A 19,887-nucleotide genomic window follows, 5' to 3' on the forward strand; every position below is an offset into this window, starting at 1 on the left:
GTTTAAAGGCAACTGCACTGGTATAAGAAAGGTATGTTAGCAGAATTTTAAATAAGTATATATTAGAAATCTGCATGATTTTCTATTCTATGAATAAATGTATACATCAAATTAAAAGTGGACAACCCCTAGGAGACCTTTACACCACTCTAGGAGCCAATGTGGCCTTTTTTTTTTTCTTTTTTTTTTTAGTAGCCTGAGATGAACTTTTAGACCTCATTGCAAATGGCCAAAAAAAGTTGTGCATTAACCAAAAAAAAACTTTCAACACGGTGGCTACCTGGCTCCTTTAAAATATCCAGCCTAGTGTGACACGTGTGTATGTGATACCCTGTTATGCGAAATTGCAATATCACAAGAGTCGCCTTCCTCTGTCATTTTGATTTGCAGTGCGGCTATTTTGCCTGAACACTTGCACCTGAACTTGATGTATTTCCAGCCATAGTTCCTCGTCTCTTCTTTTAGCACCCACTAGTTTGCTCTTTATGGGTATCAATATGGGATTTATTTTTTTTGTCTTGGTGAATGAAGAGCGAACGACGAACAGATGCAGCATTGTCTTTTAATGACTTGTTTAGCGGATTTGCTGCTTTTTCTTTGATGAGCACTTGTTTTGTGGAATACGTGTCGTCAGAGCAAATATGGCTTATATTCATGTTTTTTTTTCTCTGTAGTTCATGCAGGGCCGTGTTTTCCATGTTCTGCAGTGATTTACAGTGAATGGAACCCGACTAAATGTATCCCAGACAAATTCTTATGTAGAATTCTATTTGTATTTAAGTCCGAGCTGAGTGAGATGTAAAGCAACCAATAACTGCCGTTCTTTTGCTCCATATTTGATGCAGTTTCGCTTCTTCACGTGCCTGTACTTTTTTTTTTCTTGCATATGAGTTTTCGTTCTTGGGGCTTTTTAAGCAGTCCATGTAAGAGACGTTTTTTTTTTTTATTTGCTCACTTTTTCTTCTTCTTGCACACATCATACAAGGGGGCTAGGGCTTTTCTTCTGCTGGGATCTACTTATTTTGTAAAGAACTATACAGACCGAACAAGGACTAAAAATATGGCAGTGTGAATGCAGTCCTGAAGTGATTGTCCACCCTTTAACACAACTTCTGTGCTAATGAATTTGTTATATCTTTATAGCAGTAAAATTGGTAACACACTCCGGCTGCACTAGTTTTCTGGTGCCCATTCTGCCCACCTGGACTCTAGCACAGACATTGCCTGTTACCATGAGACACTGATGGGAGGGGTCGCGTCCCGCGCCCCTCTGTCAGCAGCCACTTTGGAAAGGTGAGCAGAGGAGGTGCTTCAAAATGCAATAAATCGGCACATAACTTCTGAACACTATATTAGTAAGTGGCATATATTCCCCATACCCACTATTTAGAAGACATCGGGGCAGTTTTACAAAGACTGACGCTTCATACGCCTCTTCACTTTCTGCTCGACTGGAACAAGATGCAACAGTTTTATTAAGAGGTGCACACCTCTTAATAAATGTGCCGCATCTTTCCACTGGCCATCTTACCGATGATGCAAGGACCGCGGCCGTACGCCATACATTCCCCCTTTCCCATATCGGACATCAAACTAGAAACATAAAGTATACTCCTCTCTTTGCTTTGCTTCTCCCCTCCGGGTCCCCTCAGGATTCCTCAGCATGTCGGGACTCATACAAGGTCCGTCATGGCTTATATACCACGCAGCACTCAAGGTCCTGCTGCGTCACATACAACATCCTGGCTCTGCCCGGTTTCAGTACCTTGTAGAATCTGCTGCATGCTGAAGGGCCCCGAAGTTCAGAACAGCGGTGAGGTGACCATTTTTATTTTATTTGTTCAATGGTGAAGGGAATGATGGGTGTAGTCCGATGGGGAAAGAAAGGAACAGGTCCTGGCACGAGCCTCTACTTTGCTACGCCCCACAGAGTGAAGCGGTTCAGCTTTACGGATTGCTCGGCTAAGAGCGGCTCCTGCGTCTCTGACACACTGGATCCAGCTAATGACGATCACATCTAAGTTTACTACTTAGATGTGATCGATATTAGGTAGATCCTGTGTGTCAGAGATACACAGGACCCGCTCTCAGCCCATTTTGTTAGTTTAGCTGAACTGATTGCTTGGCTGAGGCAGAATGATACAGCTATGTATACAGGATGCAGAGAATCTATTAATTGTATCTCAAAAAGTAAAACATTTTTTAATATACAGTACTGTGCAAAAGTTTTAGGCAGTTGTGGAAAAATGCTGAAAAGTAAAAATTCTTTCAAAAATAGAAGTGTTAAGGCCTCATGCACACGAACATGCTTTTGCGGCCGCAATTCCCCCGAAAATCCACGGAGAATTGCGGCACCATTCATTCTTATGGGGCCATGCACACGACTGTAGTTTTCACGGTCCGTGCATGGCCCAGGAACCCGCACCGCAGAATGAACGGGCATGTCTTATTACGGCCGTGTTCTGCGGTCCGGGCTCATTGAAAATAATGGCTGCGGCCATGTGCATGGCCCGTGATTTGCGGGCGGCTCGCGGCTATCACTCAATGGCTACGCTCGTGTGCATAAGGCCTTAATAGTGTTTGAATTTTGTTACTTGATAAAAAAACAAAAAACAAAAGTGAATGAACAGAAGAGAAATTGAACAAATTATTATTTGGATTTACCATCCTTTGCCTTCAAAACCGCATCCATTCTTCTAGATACACTTGCAAACGGTTTTTGAAGGAACTCGGCAGGGCGGTTCCCAACATCTCTGATAACTAACCACAGATACTTTGTGGATATAGGATTCCTCGAATCCTTCTGTGTCTCCATGTAATCCCAGGCAGACTCGATTATGTTGAGGTCCGGGCTCTGGGGGGGATATGACATCACTTCCAGGTCTCCTTGTTCTTCTTTACGCTGAAGATAGTTTTTAATGACATTGGCTGAATATTTGGGGCCATTGTCCTGCTGCAGAAAAAATTTGGAGCCAATAAGACGCCTCCCTAATGGTATTGCATGATGGATAAGTATCTGCCTGTATTTCTCAGCATTGAGGACACCATTAATCCTGACCAAATCCCCAACTCCATTTGCTGAAATGCAGCCCCAAACTTGCAACGAACCTCCACCATTCTTCACTTTTGCCCGCAGACACATTATTGTACTTCTCTCCAGCCCTTCAGTGGACAAACTGCCTTATGTTACAGCCAAATATTTTGAATTTTGACTTCATTCTGGACCGCCTGCTGCCATTTTTCTGCATCCCAGTTCCTATGGTTTAGTGAACAGTTGAGTCGCTTGGCTTTGTTTCCAAGTCGAAGCCATGGCTTTTTGGCCGCAATTTTTCCATGAAGGCCACTTCTGGCCAGACTTCTTGAAACAATAGGTGTACCTGGGTCTTACTGCCAGTTCTGAGCTGATGACACTGCTGGACATCTTCCGATTTAGAAGGGAAGTAAGCATAATGTCTCTTTGATCTGCTGCACTATTTTCTTGGCCGACCAATTCGTCTACAGTCCTCAACATTGCCTGTTTCTTTCTGCTTCTTCAAAAGAGCTTAACGGCACATCTTGAAACCCCAGTCTGCTTTGAAATCTTTGTCTAGGCGAAACCTTCCTGATGCAGTATAACTACCTTGTGTCTTGTTGCTGTGCTCTGTCTTGCCATGCTGGAACTGTAACCTGAAACAGTCTTCCACAACCTCACCTTTGTAGCCGAATTTGGCTGTTCCTCACCTAATTTTAAGCCTCCTACACAGCTGGTTCTGTTAGTTAATGACTGTTCCAACCTACATATCTAAATGACGATCCTTATAACCTGTTTGGTAAAATCGGTTAATCATACACCTGACTATAATCCTACAAAATCCATGACTGTGTATCTAGAAGAATTGATCCTGTTTTAAAGGCAAAGGGTGGTCACACCAAATATTGATTTGATTTTAGATTTCTCTTCTGTTCATTAACTTTGTATTTTGTTAATTGATAAAAAAACAAAACTAAACATTTCTATTTTTGAAAGCATTCTTACTTTGCAGCATTTTTTCACAACTGCCTAAAACTTTTGTACAGTACTGTAAGTGAATTCGAAAGTTGGTTAATAAAAAACGCAATACGTTTATTTAATTTAAAAAAAATTGGTTGCAAAAGTGTACATAGCCTTTAAATGTATAAACCGTATTCTGTAAGCTCCCACATGGTTGCAGGCAAACAAGCATTTGTAATTTAACTATTCAGGGAATTTGAAGCTTTGTATCAAACCAAAACTCGGACTAACATAAAGATAAAAGAAATGAATCCGTGTTAAGAGGGGGAGATTCGCTTTATTAAGCTTGTTAGCGCGTGCACATTCATTTAAAGAGGCTCTGTCACCAGATTTTGCAACCCCTATCTGCTATTGCAGCAGATCGGCGCTGCAATGTAGATTACAGTAACGTTTTTATTTTTAAAAAAACAAGCATTTTTGGCCAAGTTATGACCATTTTTGTAGTTATGCAAATGAGGCTTGCAAAAGTCCAAGTGGGTGTGTTTAAAAGTAAAAGTCCAACTGGGCGTGTATTATGTGCGTACATCGGGGCGTTTACTACTTTTACTAGCTGGGCGTTCTGACGAGAAGTATCATCAGTCGATGTAGCTACTTACCTGCAAACGCTGATGCTGCTGCAGAATCAACTGTAGCCTCTGGTGCCCATGTGTCCTCGCTCGTCTGACACGATGCAGGACCTGTGAGTGACGTCACAGCGTGATCTGGCAGAAGCTGGGCGTTGTGAAGAGAAGTGGATGATACTTCTCATCAGAGCGCCCAGCTAGTAAAAGTAGTAAAAACGCCCCGATGTACGCACATAATACACGCCCACTTGGACTTTTACTTTTATACGCACCCACTTGGACTTTTGCAAGCCTCATTTGCATAACTACAAAAATGGTCATAACTTGGCCAAAAATGCTCGTTTTTTAAAAATAAAAACGTTACTGTAATCTACATTGCAGCGCCTATCTGCTGCAATAGCAGATAGGGGTTGCAAAATCTGGTGACAGAGCCTCTTTAAGGGGGCAGTCAAATGCAGCATTTTTTTTGTTGTAGAAAATTCTGCGGCTAAAGATCTGTTCCATTCATTTGTATGTGGTTGTTCCTGCAGCAGGCGCATGGATTTTTGCAAGTTTAATTCAGATGAACGGAGATGACTTTCAGTCGCAGAAATTTTGCAACAAAATATGCAGAGTGTCAATCCACCTAAATGGGGAGAGGTTAACGCGAGGTGCATATGTTAGCGACTTATCTCCTGTGGGAACTGAAATCCAACATGCCCAATGCTTCCTGAGGTCTCATTTACAGGTCTTCTTGGTGGAGACCTCTTTAGGATGCTCCCAAATGGGTCATTTTGACCAAATAATTGGATCAGTTACATGGCATTTGGTCTTTTTTTTTTTTTTTTTTTTTTTAGTGTGCAAGGCCAGGTCCACACAGTGCATTTTCACTTGCATTTTACAGCAGTACAATGCGTCTTTGATCCTCTGCTGCTCCCCTTTACTAACCCCAGCTTCAGACATTTTTTATGTGGTTTCTGTTTACTCTGAGGCTGGGTTCACACGACCTATTTTCAGACGTAAACGAGGCGTATTATGCCTCGTTTTACGTCTGAAAATAGGGCTACAATACGTCGGCAAACATCTGCCCATTCATTTGAATGGGTTTGCCGACGTACTGTGCAGACAACCTGTCATTTACGCGTCGTCGTTTGACAGCTGTCAAACGACGACGCGTAATTGGACTGCCTCGGCAAAGAAGTGCAGGGCACTTCTTTGCCACGTAATTTGAGCTGTTCTTCATTGAACTCAATGAAGCACAGCTCAAGATTTACGAGCATCTCAGGGCGTCTCAGACGCCTCGTAAATTACGAGGAGGAGCATTTACGTGTGAAACGAGGCAGCTGTAAACAGTCTGTCTTTTCACACGTAAATGCCTCTCATCGTGTGAACATACCCTAATAATGTGTTGAACATATGATTTATTGTGCAGACCGACACCAGACGTTTCCTGGTCACGTTTATGAGCAAGCCTCAAAATCTGAATTGCAGAATCACAAAACTTCTAAATGATCCTCCTTGCTTCGCGCACACGTGCCCATTAGAATGTTTCTTACAATATTGCCGCATGTTTGACCTAGAGATTATTTCTTTATTCCTGTATTTGCTACTTTCCAGTGTGGGTTGCATTCGTCTTTTGTCCCTCATGTTAATTTTTTTTCTTTTTTTTATGTGTACTATTATCTTTATGTAATAAGTCTAGTGCACAGGGAATACATACGGAGATTATACAGTCTCTGAAATTGGGATAATAAGTTTATATTTTGGCTAGTTATGAGTTAGTTGTTTCATTTTTCACCTGAAGTATCTGTCTTGCTGCTACAGCACACACCAGTGAGGAGACTGTAACTTTTCGTCGTGAACGCAGCACATTTAGGCGCCAGGCCGTACGGCGCAGGCACAATGCAGGGAGTAATCCCACTCCTCCCGCATCGCTCATTGGATCACCCCTCAGGTATGGTATTCAACGTTCCATCATATGGCATGCTGCAGGCTTCTAACCATTACCCTGAGCTTGCTCCACCAATCCCCCCCCCCCACCCCCGTACTGTCACCCTAATACCGTAAAAATATATACGTCTTGCTTTGAACCCTTCTCCCTTTCTCTATCGGCTTTCTCTGCATGACACTGTGAGCATGTGAACTGCATGGATCTGCTGCAATGCAGTCAATTAATACGAAGAATTAGTTGAAAAGCATTATACTACTACAAAAAAAATAAAAAATCACCAATAAATATAATAATTATGAGGACCATATTGGTTGGTATATGCACACTCGGTGGATTATCTGCAGGTTTTCTGCAACAAATTTAATTGCGGAAAATTCACAGTGTATTACATTAGCAGCAAAGTGGATGAGATTTGAACAAATCTCATTCACATTCTGCATAAATTGACCTGCCGTGTGGTCTTTTAATCCGCAGCATGTCCATTTATGCTGCGGAATCGTTGTACTTTTTTTTGCACTTTTTTTCTAAAACCTGCAACAAATGTTGCAATGTTTGTTGGAAAAGCTGCTATTCCACCATACAAATCACAAATGATGGGGAAAAAAAAACCAACAACTTGTTTCAAACTAATAAAGTCTCTGCTTACTTCCCTGGTGTTGTCATAGCGACAGCTCCTTATTCGCCTGCCTGTTCTCCATGCGGCCCGGCCTCCTGGGATTACGTTTCATCCCATGTGAGCTGCAGTCAATCACAGGCTGTAGTGGTCACATGGGCTACAGCATCATCACAGGAGGCCAGGGCGGCATGGAGAAGACAGGGACACGTTGCTATGACCATGCCGGTGGAGGTAAGTATTGCCTTTTTTATTTATTTTTTTAAACTACTTTGTTTTCCGCATTGGCGATTCCGTCCAAAAGACCGCACCAAATTGTGCAGATTTTTGGCCGGAATTCCCTGCGAGTTGTGGATTGGCTAACGCTGTGTACTTTTACTCAGTCCAACCGGCATAAACATACCCTTATAGAGCGAGATAAGGGTGCATGGCATATCTGTGTTTAATTTGACATAGAATCTACATCATTTGATTAGAATTTTGTTAGAATAGGTCCAATAAAGTTTGTTTACTGGTGATATTTAATTTTTTTTCTTTCTCATCTTTGTGTTAAACTTCTACATTTCTCAGTTCAGGCATTGATGGGCTACTTTTAGACTATGCGTTAATATCCGATCATTGGTGGTGGGGGGGGGGGGGTGGTTCTGACTGCTTTGACCTTCGGCAATCTCTTGTATAATGTGGCAGTGGTACCAGGAATTTGCTGCACCTCTTTGTGTTCTGTCTTTTCGACTTGGCCATTCTAGTCCGTTGCTGAGAGATGAAGCTGTACAGCGCTTTCCTTACACCACTGCTGCTTCGTTCTATTAGTGGTCTGTCCCCCATTAGACATTGATGGCATATTCTAACCTGCATTGAGAAACCGCTTTAATGGTAATTCTGCGAATGTTTTCTAGACCCAGCTTTTACCCTATATTAAAATAAATAGACGCAATTTTAACACAAGCAAATAGTCCTCGCAATGGTAACACATTTTCAACCCTCTTCCCCCAATGTCTCAAATTCCATTATATGTGCAGAGTTGTGCTGGTCTTTTTATTTGTGTCTAGCTTTTGACATTGGTAAATTATTCATGCCGGGCTACACTTTAAATAGACCCCAAAACACCACTGTTGCAATGTTGTTGCCTTATTTGCTAGAAATGGGAATTTGAGCAGCTGATGAAATGTATCCCCACATATCTAGACCTAGGCTTTATTTAGTTTACATAGAGCTCAACATTTTATAGAACATTATTCAATTTGAGCAACTGAAGAACGTTTTCTAGTCTGACCGATAAAGCATTTGGGATAGTAATACATTTACGTTCCGTATACTTGCTATAGTCAGGTTGAATCTCCACATCCGCTTGTGCCAGATTTATATTGATTTGCGAATCTGTGTCTCTCCAGTGGACACTGATCTAGTGATTTACATGCACATTCTCCTAGGCGGCTATTTACATGCTATACGGTATTACATAGATTGTGCTGAAATATCACCAGGCCTGCTCTAATTCCTTATTTCTGTGTTAAAGTTACGTTTATTTAGGGGATATAGGATTTCCAAGGAGGATATTTCATTTTGTTTGCATCCTATCCATGGGTGAGGGATAAGTACATAGATTAGGAATGTAAAAAATATATTTTTATATACATTGAGTTCCCCCTCAAAGTCATAGACCACATAGGGACTATGTTAGAGCATGTTGGTGCTATGTGTTTTCAACTATATTTATGTATCTTCCGGTAATTTGTTTTAAGGCTTTCTTATAATATAGATTCTATGCCTGCCCTAGATCAGTAATGGTCCGTTATCATGGATATGTGGAACCCGTGAGCATATACCACCTCCAGTTTTTGGAACCAAGTCTCGTGATCTGGAGACCATCTGAATACTTTTTGCCACTGTTCATAGATCTGCATTACTGGAAATGTGATAAAATAGTCTACGCTAGGCACCACTGATGTGTTTAGATTAAATGTCAGACGTTGATAGACATCTGAATGGCACTGGAGGGATTTAGGAGCTGTGTAGCTTTGAGCTTGCCAGCTGGGACAGATACATTTCAATGTGGCCGGTCTCGCCATCGATTAAAGCCAGAATTGCAACAAAACATTTCCCGTAGAAGTGGATATCCTCTTAGAAAAATCATATACAGTATATTTATTAATGTCCTCAACTGTCATGGTTAGTGCAGCTTATGTGCAGGTACTTTTCATTTAGTTACAAAATGGTTCACAGAGTGGCTGACTATTGGGTATGCAATGCATGCCTTTACCTGCAGCCCTGATTGGTAAGATTTAAAGGGGTTTTTAGGTAAATAAAGCTTGATTATTGTATAATGCAACCTTGCATTTCAATCCTTCACCATTTTCTTCCTTTCAGTGGCTGATTCCTTTTTGGTTTACATCCAGAGACTGAAAACTCAAACAGAACTAATTCTGCTCATAGCAGAGAGGTAAATACAATGGAGTCTAGTCTAGGTAATACACTTTGAGCTAAACAGCCGGCACTACAGGCGGATCCAGTTGTATCTACACTGATACATTAAAGCAAATACTATAAACCGTAGATACATTTATACTGCTACTGTGTTTAGCTTGGATTTTCAGGACTGCACACAATTGTGTTCACCTCTTAGTTGTCGGCATTAATGGCTTTTACGATCTGGATGTAAATAAAAGGTTTCCATTCCCTGACAGCAAGCAGAGATGTTCAAAATGGTAAGCAATTGAAATACAAAGTCTATTTTGCAATGAATAAGCATCATTCCCATTAAATCGGGGAAACTTTTTCAATTGTGGAACAGTAATCCTTGTCGTCAATTCCACTTCTGAATAGTCTAGCCCATAGTGTACTTCAAGTATTACGTTTTCAAGTTGCAGACACAGTCCACTTTTTATAATTTTTTTTAAATATCCACATTGCTGCATAAAAATGTATTTGGTTATGACAGAGTACATACATTATCTTGATAAAGGTTGTTATATAGTCAGTCAGGTAATTTTTCACATAGGTCTTGTTTCACTGCCCCCTTTAATGTCTACCCAATAACTGTTTTCTTGTAGCCTTCAAGATGGTCATCAAGGCCAGCAGCCATCAACCCAGGTCAAAGTCCAGTCCCGCCCCCCTTCCCAGGCTGCAGTGCTCAGCGCTAGCGCCTCCTTGCTGGTGAGAAATGGGAGTGTCCACTTAGAGGCATCACATGACAATGCATCTGCCATAGGCAATAGCAGTTTGCACGATGAACTTGGTATGCAGGCCTTATGTAACCTTGGGGACATGGAAATTTTAATGCAGCACATTTTGGGTAATGATGCAGTTCACTTCTATTTTTTCCATTCCAGAACCCTGTGTGAATGTGGAGATTTTCTGGGTGATGACATTGAATTAATAAATTTTATATATATATATATATATATATATATATATATATATATAGTCTCTCTCCTGAATGCTTACTGAATAAAAGTGCACCTTTACGAACACATACAGTGGGGTTCATGTATAAAAATTGTTATTGAAATGCCATGTGTAAAACTCCTTTTTTTAGTTGTTGTTTTTGCATACAAATCACATTTGTAATATACAATTTTGCTCTGTTTCAGCTTTGCAGCTTCTATGTATTCATTGTGCATAGAAGCTGCAGAACACCGAATTTTAGTCTGTACAGTGAATACTTAGAGGCTGCAGAACTGAAACGGAGCAAAGTTTTTAATAAAAGCATATCACATAAGTGATTTGTATGCCGTAAAATATTAATTTTAATTGAAACAAAACCAGCACCAAAGGTGTCCATAGCCTTGAACAGATTTATCTCATCAAAGAACTCTTATAATATGAAAGCCATTGCTGTAATTAGTTGATCGCCGCAGGTCCTGCTTCTAAGACCTCAACAAATGGCTGAATTTGCGGAGTTGCCGATGGCTGCTTATTTCCTTTGGTCAGTACAGAAGTGTAGTATTAGGGTATGTTCACACGGCCTATTTACGGACGTAAATCGGGCGTTTTTGCCCCGAATTACGCCCGAAAATAGCGCCTCAATAGCGCTGACAAACATCTGCCCATTGAAAGCAATGGGCAGACGTTTGTCTGTTCACACGAGGCGTATATTTACGCGCCACTGTCAAATGACGGCGCGTAAATAGACGCCCGCGTAGAAGTGGTGACCTGTCACTTCTTTGGCCGTAATTGGAGCCGCTATTCATTGACTCCAATGAATAGCAGCGCTAATTACGGCCGTAATTGACGCGGCGTTCAAGCGCCTGCACATGCCGGTACGGCTGAAATTACGGGGATGTTTTCAGGCTGAAACATCCCCGTAATTTCAGCCGTTACGGACCCCCGCCGTGTGAACATACCCTTACATGCAGACATTGTAATGAATGGCCATTCCTGTAATACATGGACGGACCAGGTCTACTAGAACGAGAGCTGCGGTTTGTCAGCGGCGCCCTACACTGGTTTATAAAGGGGGGGGGGGGTCACTTTGGAATAAGACAAAACCTTTTAAGCGGAGTCTGTCATTGTACATACATCATTTTAAAACATTTTGCAGTACGGACAAGTGTCAGACATGTTTAATAGTACCTGGTCTATAAGTCGTCTCACGGCATTGGTTTTGATGCAGATTCTGCACCGTTCGACACAATAAAATTGCGTCCATTAGATTTTTTTTTCTTTTTGTACATGAGCCCCATTTAGTTTCACAGTTTGAACTTTCTTCTCCGATACGTATGTAGTCTTTCTGAATCTTGTATTGCCCTGCCCTGCCTCTCCTCTATATAAATTGCCTTTCTTGTCGTTATTATTGTACATTTAGCCAGTTATTCCTTTGATTTGCTGACATTATTTTTCATTTTTACAGCTTTTTTTTTTTTTTTGAGGACTGATTGAAATCCGCTGCGTGTTCTAATATAAGCGAATAATTGAAATTGCTGTTTGTTTCTAACCTATATTTCACTTTTTCCTTTTAAAGTTTTTCGTTTGCAGGTTCTTCGTGCCATGTTAAATACACCGACCGTTTTTAGTACTACATTATGTTTTGTAATTTGCGTTTTTTACCATTTGTTCGTTTTTCTAACCTCTAAATTTTATTGCAGTCATTTCTCCTCTGTTATTTTATAATGGATAACTATTGTCTATATGTAAAAGTTTTTTGCTTCTGTGAGTGCTCATTTCATGTCTTGCTAACTATGTTGGTGCCATATAAACATATTTTTCAGAATGTGCGTTATAATCTATAAATAATTTACATGAATGAATACATCTGGTTTGTGGGAAATAAATGCAAATGGAATCTAATATAATTCCGGTTATCCTCTATTCCTTTAAAGGCTATGTAAACGTTCGAAACCTGTCTCTGATACGCCGGATCGAGCGGTTATCGATCACATCTAGGTTCATAACTCACATATGATCGATTACAGGTGGAGAGACGCAGGACCTGTCAGTCCCGCGGACCTGTCGGTTTCAGGTCTTAGCGCATGATACAGCTGCTACATATACAGTATACAAAACAGCTGTATCTCAAAGTAAAAATAATTTTTAATAAAAACTAATTTGAAAGTTGCACTAAACACTAAAAAAAAATGTTATTACAAAAACCCTTTTGGAGGTTTACATAGCCTTTTAATCCATGCCTTCTTTGGATCTTGTCTTTTTAATGTAAACTTTGTAGTGTACATTTTTATTTAGACATTTTAGGTTATTTATAGTAATAATAACTAAGGCCCCATGCACACGAATGTATTTTTGCGGCCACAATTCACCCGCAAATATGCGGGTGAATTGCAGCCCCATTCATTTCAATGGGCCCACGGTCCGTGCATTGCCCAGGAGCCTGGACCGCAAAAAGAACGGACATGTCTTATTACGGCCGTGTTTTGCGGTCCAGGCTCATAGAAAGGAATGCACCCGGCCATGTGACCTCTGTGGCCGTCTGAGCCACAAATCACGGCCGTGCACACCGCTATGGTCGTGTGCATGAGGCCTAATGCATTTCATTAAGTTCTTTGTAATATACCAGTTAAGCTAGGCCTGGGTTTGACAGGGGCTTCTGCATTCCAATGAGTCTTATGCCCCCTGCACACGTTGGTTATTTTCTGTGCGGAAATTCTACAGTGTATTTGTAACATACATTGACGTGCAGCTGATTCAGAATCAGCGCCACTGTATTTCCGTAAATCTTTTTTTCTTCAGCGTTCCTATTCACATAAGATGGCTGTCCGTCAAACCCACTGATTTCGGCAGAACTAGACGATCATCTAATGTGTATGGGGGGCCCAACTCTTCCCTGATGGCAAATGTTGGGGTAAAGAAGGATTGGGAATGTTTGATTTCAACATGCCCAATCTTTTGTTCCTGCAGCAGATGAGATAAGCCTCTGCCATTAAAGTCTGGCAATGTCTTATTCCCCACTTCTTATTGAAAATCTATGCACGCTAGGCTGAACATACATGTGTATGAGGGAGTCTGGAGAAAGAGCTGTCGGCTGAACAGTCCTTGACTGACGGCTATCGCACAATATATGGAACGTGGCTGTCAATCAGCACTAAAGTATTTTAATTTGGCATGTAGCACAGCATCATCTCTCCAAAGTTGCTATGCAGCCCTACTGAAAACTCCTAAGGGTATGCTCAGACATAGCGGATACGCGTAGTAAGAGTATGCAGCCTATCCGTCCTGGAACCCGCAAAGGGTTTTTTTTTCTTCCCACCTTCATGTGTTATTTTTGCTGTGGAATCTCTGCTTTTCTGCCGCAGAAAATGCTGAATTTTCTATTTATTTAGTGTTAACCCCCCCCCCCCATTAAATACATTGGGGAAAACCCGCAACAAAAGAGCAGCGATTCCGCAGCACGAATTGACATGCTGTGGATTAAAAAAAAATGCACCACAGGTCAATTTGTGAACGCTTTCTCTGCAGATTTTGTTCAAATCTCATCCACTCTGCTGCTGCTGTAATACACTGCTGTGTGTGAACATGCCCTTACAGGGCAGTTCTGTGTCAATTTAGCTTATTCAATGTCATATGAAGTGTTATGCAACTTTCTATTATGCTCTGTGTATTCCTCAGTTTAAGATCTCTGCTTGCTGTCCGTTACCATTCAAAAGTTAAAACCCCCATCGTAAAACACTGCTTGCACAGGTGCACAGTTCGTTAAAGTGACTTCTCCTAGTTCTCTCACCATGATCTCTGCGGGAAGGAACAGGATGGATTTATAGTGTCTGCCTGTAAACAATTCTGCTCCCATTCACTTGGAACAAGCAGTTATTTTAAAAAGTGGTGAGGAATTGACTAACAAAGTATATTAGAAAGTTGCAAAAGAAAACCAGAAAAACGCCTTTAACCCTTCACTTTGAGTAAGTGATGAAGGGAATGAAACTTAAGAATTTGCCCGAAACGTCGATGTTTGTCATAGTTTCCTAGTAATCCCTAGTGAATCCTAATTTGGTTCCCCAAAACGTAGTCTTCCACCGCATAGAGAGAACTTTCTTAATTTGTGTCATCCGGAATACTCGAAATTGGGCAGCAATGTTCCTAGCAGCTTTTGTTTCCTCCTGTACCTTCTGCTTTTCAGGTTTTGTGTGTGACATTGACCTGTAGTTTATGTAGAAAGGTTAAAAATTACTTTGTACATTTCAATGATTTTATATTTAAAGGTGCCCACACTCACAATGATGAAAAAAAAAAAAATGAAATATTTATTTTAGATATTTTCAGTAATTTTTAGTTCTCTCAAACATTTTAAGAATTTCATATTGAAGGCTATCATTAGAAAGATGTCATTTTAGGTCAAGTTCACATCTGCGTTCGTGGTCTCTGATGCAATATTTTTCCTGTCAAGACGACGGACACTTTGGCAGAACCCTACAAACCCTTTTTGTAAGCCAATGATGTCCACCGTGCCCGGTGGTATTCATCGTATGACTGTTCCAGCACAACGTTCTAGTTTCCATTATAAACTTAAACCAGGACGCAGAAGTGAACAGGGTTTCATGATATGTACTAGAGGAAGTCGTTCTATAAACACAAACCAGTATGGCTCTGTTCACACAGTGTCATCGGTTTCAGTTTATATTGGAAGCTGTCATACAGTGGGTCCGTCGTGGTTCCATTGAGGTCTTATTTGTTTTGATGACCGGGATATTGCTGCATGTTAAGATATATTCTTAAAATCAAACGTACTGGAACCGAGCCTAACTGGTAATGTTTTGGAAGTCTCTTGGATTTAAGCTTCTGAACATCTTTGTGTCTGAGGGCAACTTTCAATGTTAATATATGGTGGGAAGACGGGGTAGATGTCATCATTAGCAACATAAGTCCTGCGTTTATTTGTGTGAAATTGTTTAACCAGTTCTGTGTTTTCTCCTCCTTTTTTTCCATCCCCTTCAGGTAAATTCACCCCATCTCTCTATGAAACGGGGGGCTGTGACATGTCACTGGTGAACTTTGAGCCAGCTGCAAGAAGAACATCAAATAACCTCTGGTGGGTGTTAGAAGTTCTGAATATCTGTCTGTTTAATTATTTAGTGAAATGGCAAATTTAACATGTTTTAATTTAAAGGATCTCTGGGATAGTTTACATGTAGTTTTTGTTTTTTTGTTTTTTTTGTTTTAAATCTATATTTAGTCCTCCTATTCTTGAAAAATAACAGGACTTTTCAATATGTTTGTTATAAAACCCTGTCCCTCCCAATAGCACCCATTAAACTGATCGCTGCTGCATGTAAGCATTGCAGCTGGGCTCAAGTCTGTATAGGGCTCCCCCTCCCGCACTGCTATTTCCCGAACATAGGGGTGTCTTATCATAAAGGTTGGTGACATATTGTTAGGATTTTTCAAGGCAGAGCCATTGGCACCAATGTCTATTCTAACACGACCCCTTTAGAGGGGTTTTCCAGTCCTAAGAAATTGATGGGGGTCAGACTCCCGGCACCCCTGCCGATCAGCTGTTTTGAAGGAGCCGTGGCGCCTGTACGAGCGCTGCTTCTCCTTCACTCCTTACCTGATCGTACTGTGAATCGCCAACATACTTGTAGCGGCAGTTCACAGTATTACAGCCTCCTCCTATTCTCCTGTATGGGAGTAAAAACAGAGGGGGGTGTCAATACTGGAGCAGCAGATGTAAAGGATATAATGGGTGCAAGCCTCACTGGAACCTGATCCAAAGTCCCACAGTGGAATCCAAACGAGAAACAAGGCAGCACTTACAAAAATCAAGGGAATTGATTCACCCAACAATGCAATGCAACGTTTCAGTCCAACAGGACCTTTCTCAAGCACGTGTTGATTGAATCAATTCCCTTGATTTTTGGAAGTGCTGCCTTGTCTCTCTTGCTTGAATGGGAGTAGGCTGAATGAAACAGTATTGCTAGTGAACGATCACTTATTGTGAATATCCACCTTTTTTTATCATTGTCGTTTTTAACCCCAAAATTCAGCTCTGATATTTTAATATATCTTTAAAGCGATCAGATCTCTGGTTCTGGTACACTGCCCTGCATAGACCTAGTTAAATGATAGAGTTCTGTCTGCTTACAGCCACCAATAGGAGAATTTTTGCTGCTAAGTTCAATGTGAAAGCTCACATCCACTGTTATGGTGAATTTGTCATCCGGCTATGCTGCCTTAAAGGTCCGCTTTCCTATTTGCCAAAACGGCACCAAAAAAATAAATTGTGGCATTTAGCAAGTAGGAGCATTCAAAGAAATATACTGGACACCTGTTTATGAGGCTAGTGTATTCATGAGGGGAGCATTGCACCCGCCTTCCTGAGTGATTGACAGCTGCTGCGTATGCAGATACACAGCAGGTAGCCGTCAATCACCTTTAAAAGGGGCGGGATTAGAACTCCTCTCCTGAATACACTGGGCTCATAACCATGAGTCTGGCATATTCTTTGAACGTTCCTATTAGCCAAACCGCTAAATGTGCCGTTTTGGCTAATAGGAGAGCAGACCTGTCCCCGTACTTAGTTGCCCATATACAGGGCAGCATAGTTTAATGACAGATCATCTTTAAAGTGGCCTCAGAGGACAGGGGTATTAAATGTATCATGTAGCGTGCGCCATCTTAATTGATATTGGCGCAAATCTTTAAAAAAAATAACATATTAAATTATACAAAATAGGATCCGTTTATTTTGACTGTATTTCTTTTACAGTGACACAGATTCCCATGTATCAAGTTCTACCTCAGTTCGATTCTACCCACATGATCTAGTAAGATTTTTTTCAGTTCCTCTTTCACAAACTTTACTCCCTCTTTTTACTATCCTGTTTTCCAGTTCTACTTGTCCACAACTATGTCATCAGCTATGCGATGCCCTATTATCCACCTGACAGTGCACATTAGAAAGGATTTACTTTTAGTTACAGTAAAGTAACATTGTTCTCCGCCCCGTTTTATTTTTTTACTTTCTGGGCTTCTTGCTTAAAGGGGTTTTCCTGTGAGACATTTATGACATATCCATAGGATATGACATAAATGGCAGATAGATGCGGGTCCCACCTCTGAGACTCGCACCTATCTCTAGAACGGGGCTCCCTAAACGCTGTTCTACTGCTGTTTTGTGGCTGACACGTGTGATTCTCGACCATGAATTATGTAAACAGCGTAGCTCGCTGAGCTACGCGCTTTCCGGAAGTCCCTTAGAACTGAATGGTAGTTACAGAAACCGCGTAGCTCGCATGCCAAACTGCATCCGTAACTGCCATTCACTACTATGAGAGTTACGGAAACAGCGTAGCTCAGTTTAGGGGGCCCCGTTCTAGAGATAGGTGCAGGTCTCAGGTGGGTCCCGCATCTATTTGACATATCCTATGGATATGTCCTAAATATCTCTGATGGGAAAACCCCTTTAATGGGTGAGACTGCAAACATATTTGGCTCCAGAGATAGTCAAACATTGAACGCAAATTGGAACTAACAAAAAGTGCATAAACTTGTGTAGTCATTTTACTTCTATTTAAAGAGGCTCTGTCACCAGATTTTGCAACCCCTATTTCCTATTGCAGCAGATCGGTGCTGCAATGGAGATAAGAGTAACGTTGTTTGTTTTTTTTAAAAACGAGCATCTTTGGCAAAGTTATGACCATTTTTATATTTATGTAAATGAGGCTTGCAAAAGTCCAAGTGGGCGTGTTTAAAGTTATGTACAAGTAGGCGTGTATTGTGTATGTACATCTGTGCGTTTTTACTTCTTTTACTAGCTGGGCGTTGTGAATGGGAGTGTATGATGCTGACGAATCAGTATCATCCACTTCTGTTCGTTAACACCCAGCTTCTGGCAGTGCAGACAAACAGCGTGTTCTCCAGAGATCACGCTGTGACGTCACTCACTTCCTGCCCCAGGTCCTGCATCGTGTCGGCCACATCGGCACCAGAGGCTACAGTTGATTCTGCAGCAGCATCAGCGTTTGCAGGTAAGTAGCTACATCGACTTACCTGCAAACGCCGATGCTGCTGCAGAATCAACTGTAGCCTCTGGTGCCAATGTGTCCTCGCTCGTCCGACACGATGCAGGACCTGGGGCAGGAAGTGAGTGACGTCACAGCGTGATCTCTGGAGAACACGTGTGTGTCTGCACTGCCAGAAGCTGGGCGTTCTGAAGAGAAGTGGATGATACTTCTATACACAACGGCCAGCTAGTAAAAGAAGTAAACACGCCCAGATGTAACGAACACAATACACGCCAAGTTGTACATAACTTTAAACACGCCTAGTTGTACTTTAGAAAGCCTCATTTACATAAATATAAAAACGGTCATAACTTGGCCAAAGATGCTCGTTTTAAAAATAAAACGAAACGTTACTCTTATCTAGATTGCAGCGCCGATCTGCTGCAATAGGAGATAGGGGTTGCAAAATCTGGTGACAGAGCCTCTTTAACAATGAGCACTGTTAAATGGAAAATACATTCCCGTTCTAAGCTTAATATTGTGCAATACAATAGAAACATGTGCCTCTCCTTGTTTTGTGCAAGTCTAGATATTCGTGTATTAATAGATTGTGGCTTTATGATGCTTGAGTTTTGTTGTGGATGTAAGGTGTCTCCCTCTAACTCTCTGGTAGCTCTCTCTCCCTCAGATTCGATTAAACCGGCTGCTGACCATAGACACAGATTTGCTAGAGCAGCCAGATATAGACCTAAGCCCTGACCTGCAGGACCAGATGCAGCCGCAGGAGCAGGCATCCCACAAAGTGAAACACTACTACCGCTTCTGGATTCTGCCCAAGCTATGGGTTGGCATAAACTTTGACAGGTTGACACTCTTGGCCTTGTTTGACAGGTAAAGACCGCCAGTATTGCATTTGGCAGTGTATTTTTGTCTTAATTTCTTTACTTTCTATAAAGTGTGGTTATAGATTTTGCAACATAATAGACACTGATAAATTAAAAGTTATTGTCCGTCAAAAAGACAACGGGAAATAGAAATCGCAACCCTTTGAAAGGGTTGTCGCCGCAAACCGTTATGGCATATTCAGGTGGAGCATAGGTGCACCGCGGTTTACAGATTCCCACCCTGTTACGCATGTTTGCTCCGCCAGCATGTGGCAGCTAGCCGCTCCCTCACAAAGCAGGACTGGGTCGGGATGCCCATGTTTGGGAAATCGGTGCGTGTACCAGAGGTAGGACCCACATCTCTCAGACACTTATGGCATAGCCTGTGGATGTGCCATAAATATTTGTGGTGACACTACCGCTTTACACTGAATGTTTGTTTTTGTACTTGGCTTGCTTGTTGAATGAGTAGTGCAGATC

General features: G+C 41.5%; 1 protein-coding gene across 8 annotated transcripts in view; it reads left to right on the forward strand.

The window, feature by feature from the left end:
* Positions 1-19,887, forward strand: part of PCNX1 (pecanex 1) — a 111,133-nt gene that overhangs the window by 44,458 nt on the left and 46,788 nt on the right. For 4 of the 8 annotated variants that reach the window (XM_075843972.1, XM_075843966.1, XM_075843970.1 and 1 more), the window contains 5 exons: positions 6,397-6,526; positions 10,187-10,428; positions 15,516-15,609; positions 17,287-17,344; positions 19,197-19,414. In XM_075843972.1, coding sequence (XP_075700087.1) covers positions 6,397-6,526; positions 10,187-10,428; positions 15,516-15,609; positions 17,287-17,344; positions 19,197-19,414 — 742 coding nt within the window. The remainder of the gene's footprint in view (positions 1-6,396; positions 6,527-10,186; positions 10,429-15,515; positions 15,610-17,286; positions 17,345-19,196; positions 19,415-19,887) is intronic. The other 4 variants (XM_075843967.1, XM_075843969.1, XM_075843973.1 and 1 more) reach the window with 4 other exon arrangements.

This window comes from Rhinoderma darwinii, chromosome 12 (genome assembly GCF_050947455.1).
Source record: "Rhinoderma darwinii isolate aRhiDar2 chromosome 12, aRhiDar2.hap1, whole genome shotgun sequence".
Taxonomy (NCBI): Eukaryota; Metazoa; Chordata; class Amphibia; order Anura; family Rhinodermatidae; genus Rhinoderma; species Rhinoderma darwinii.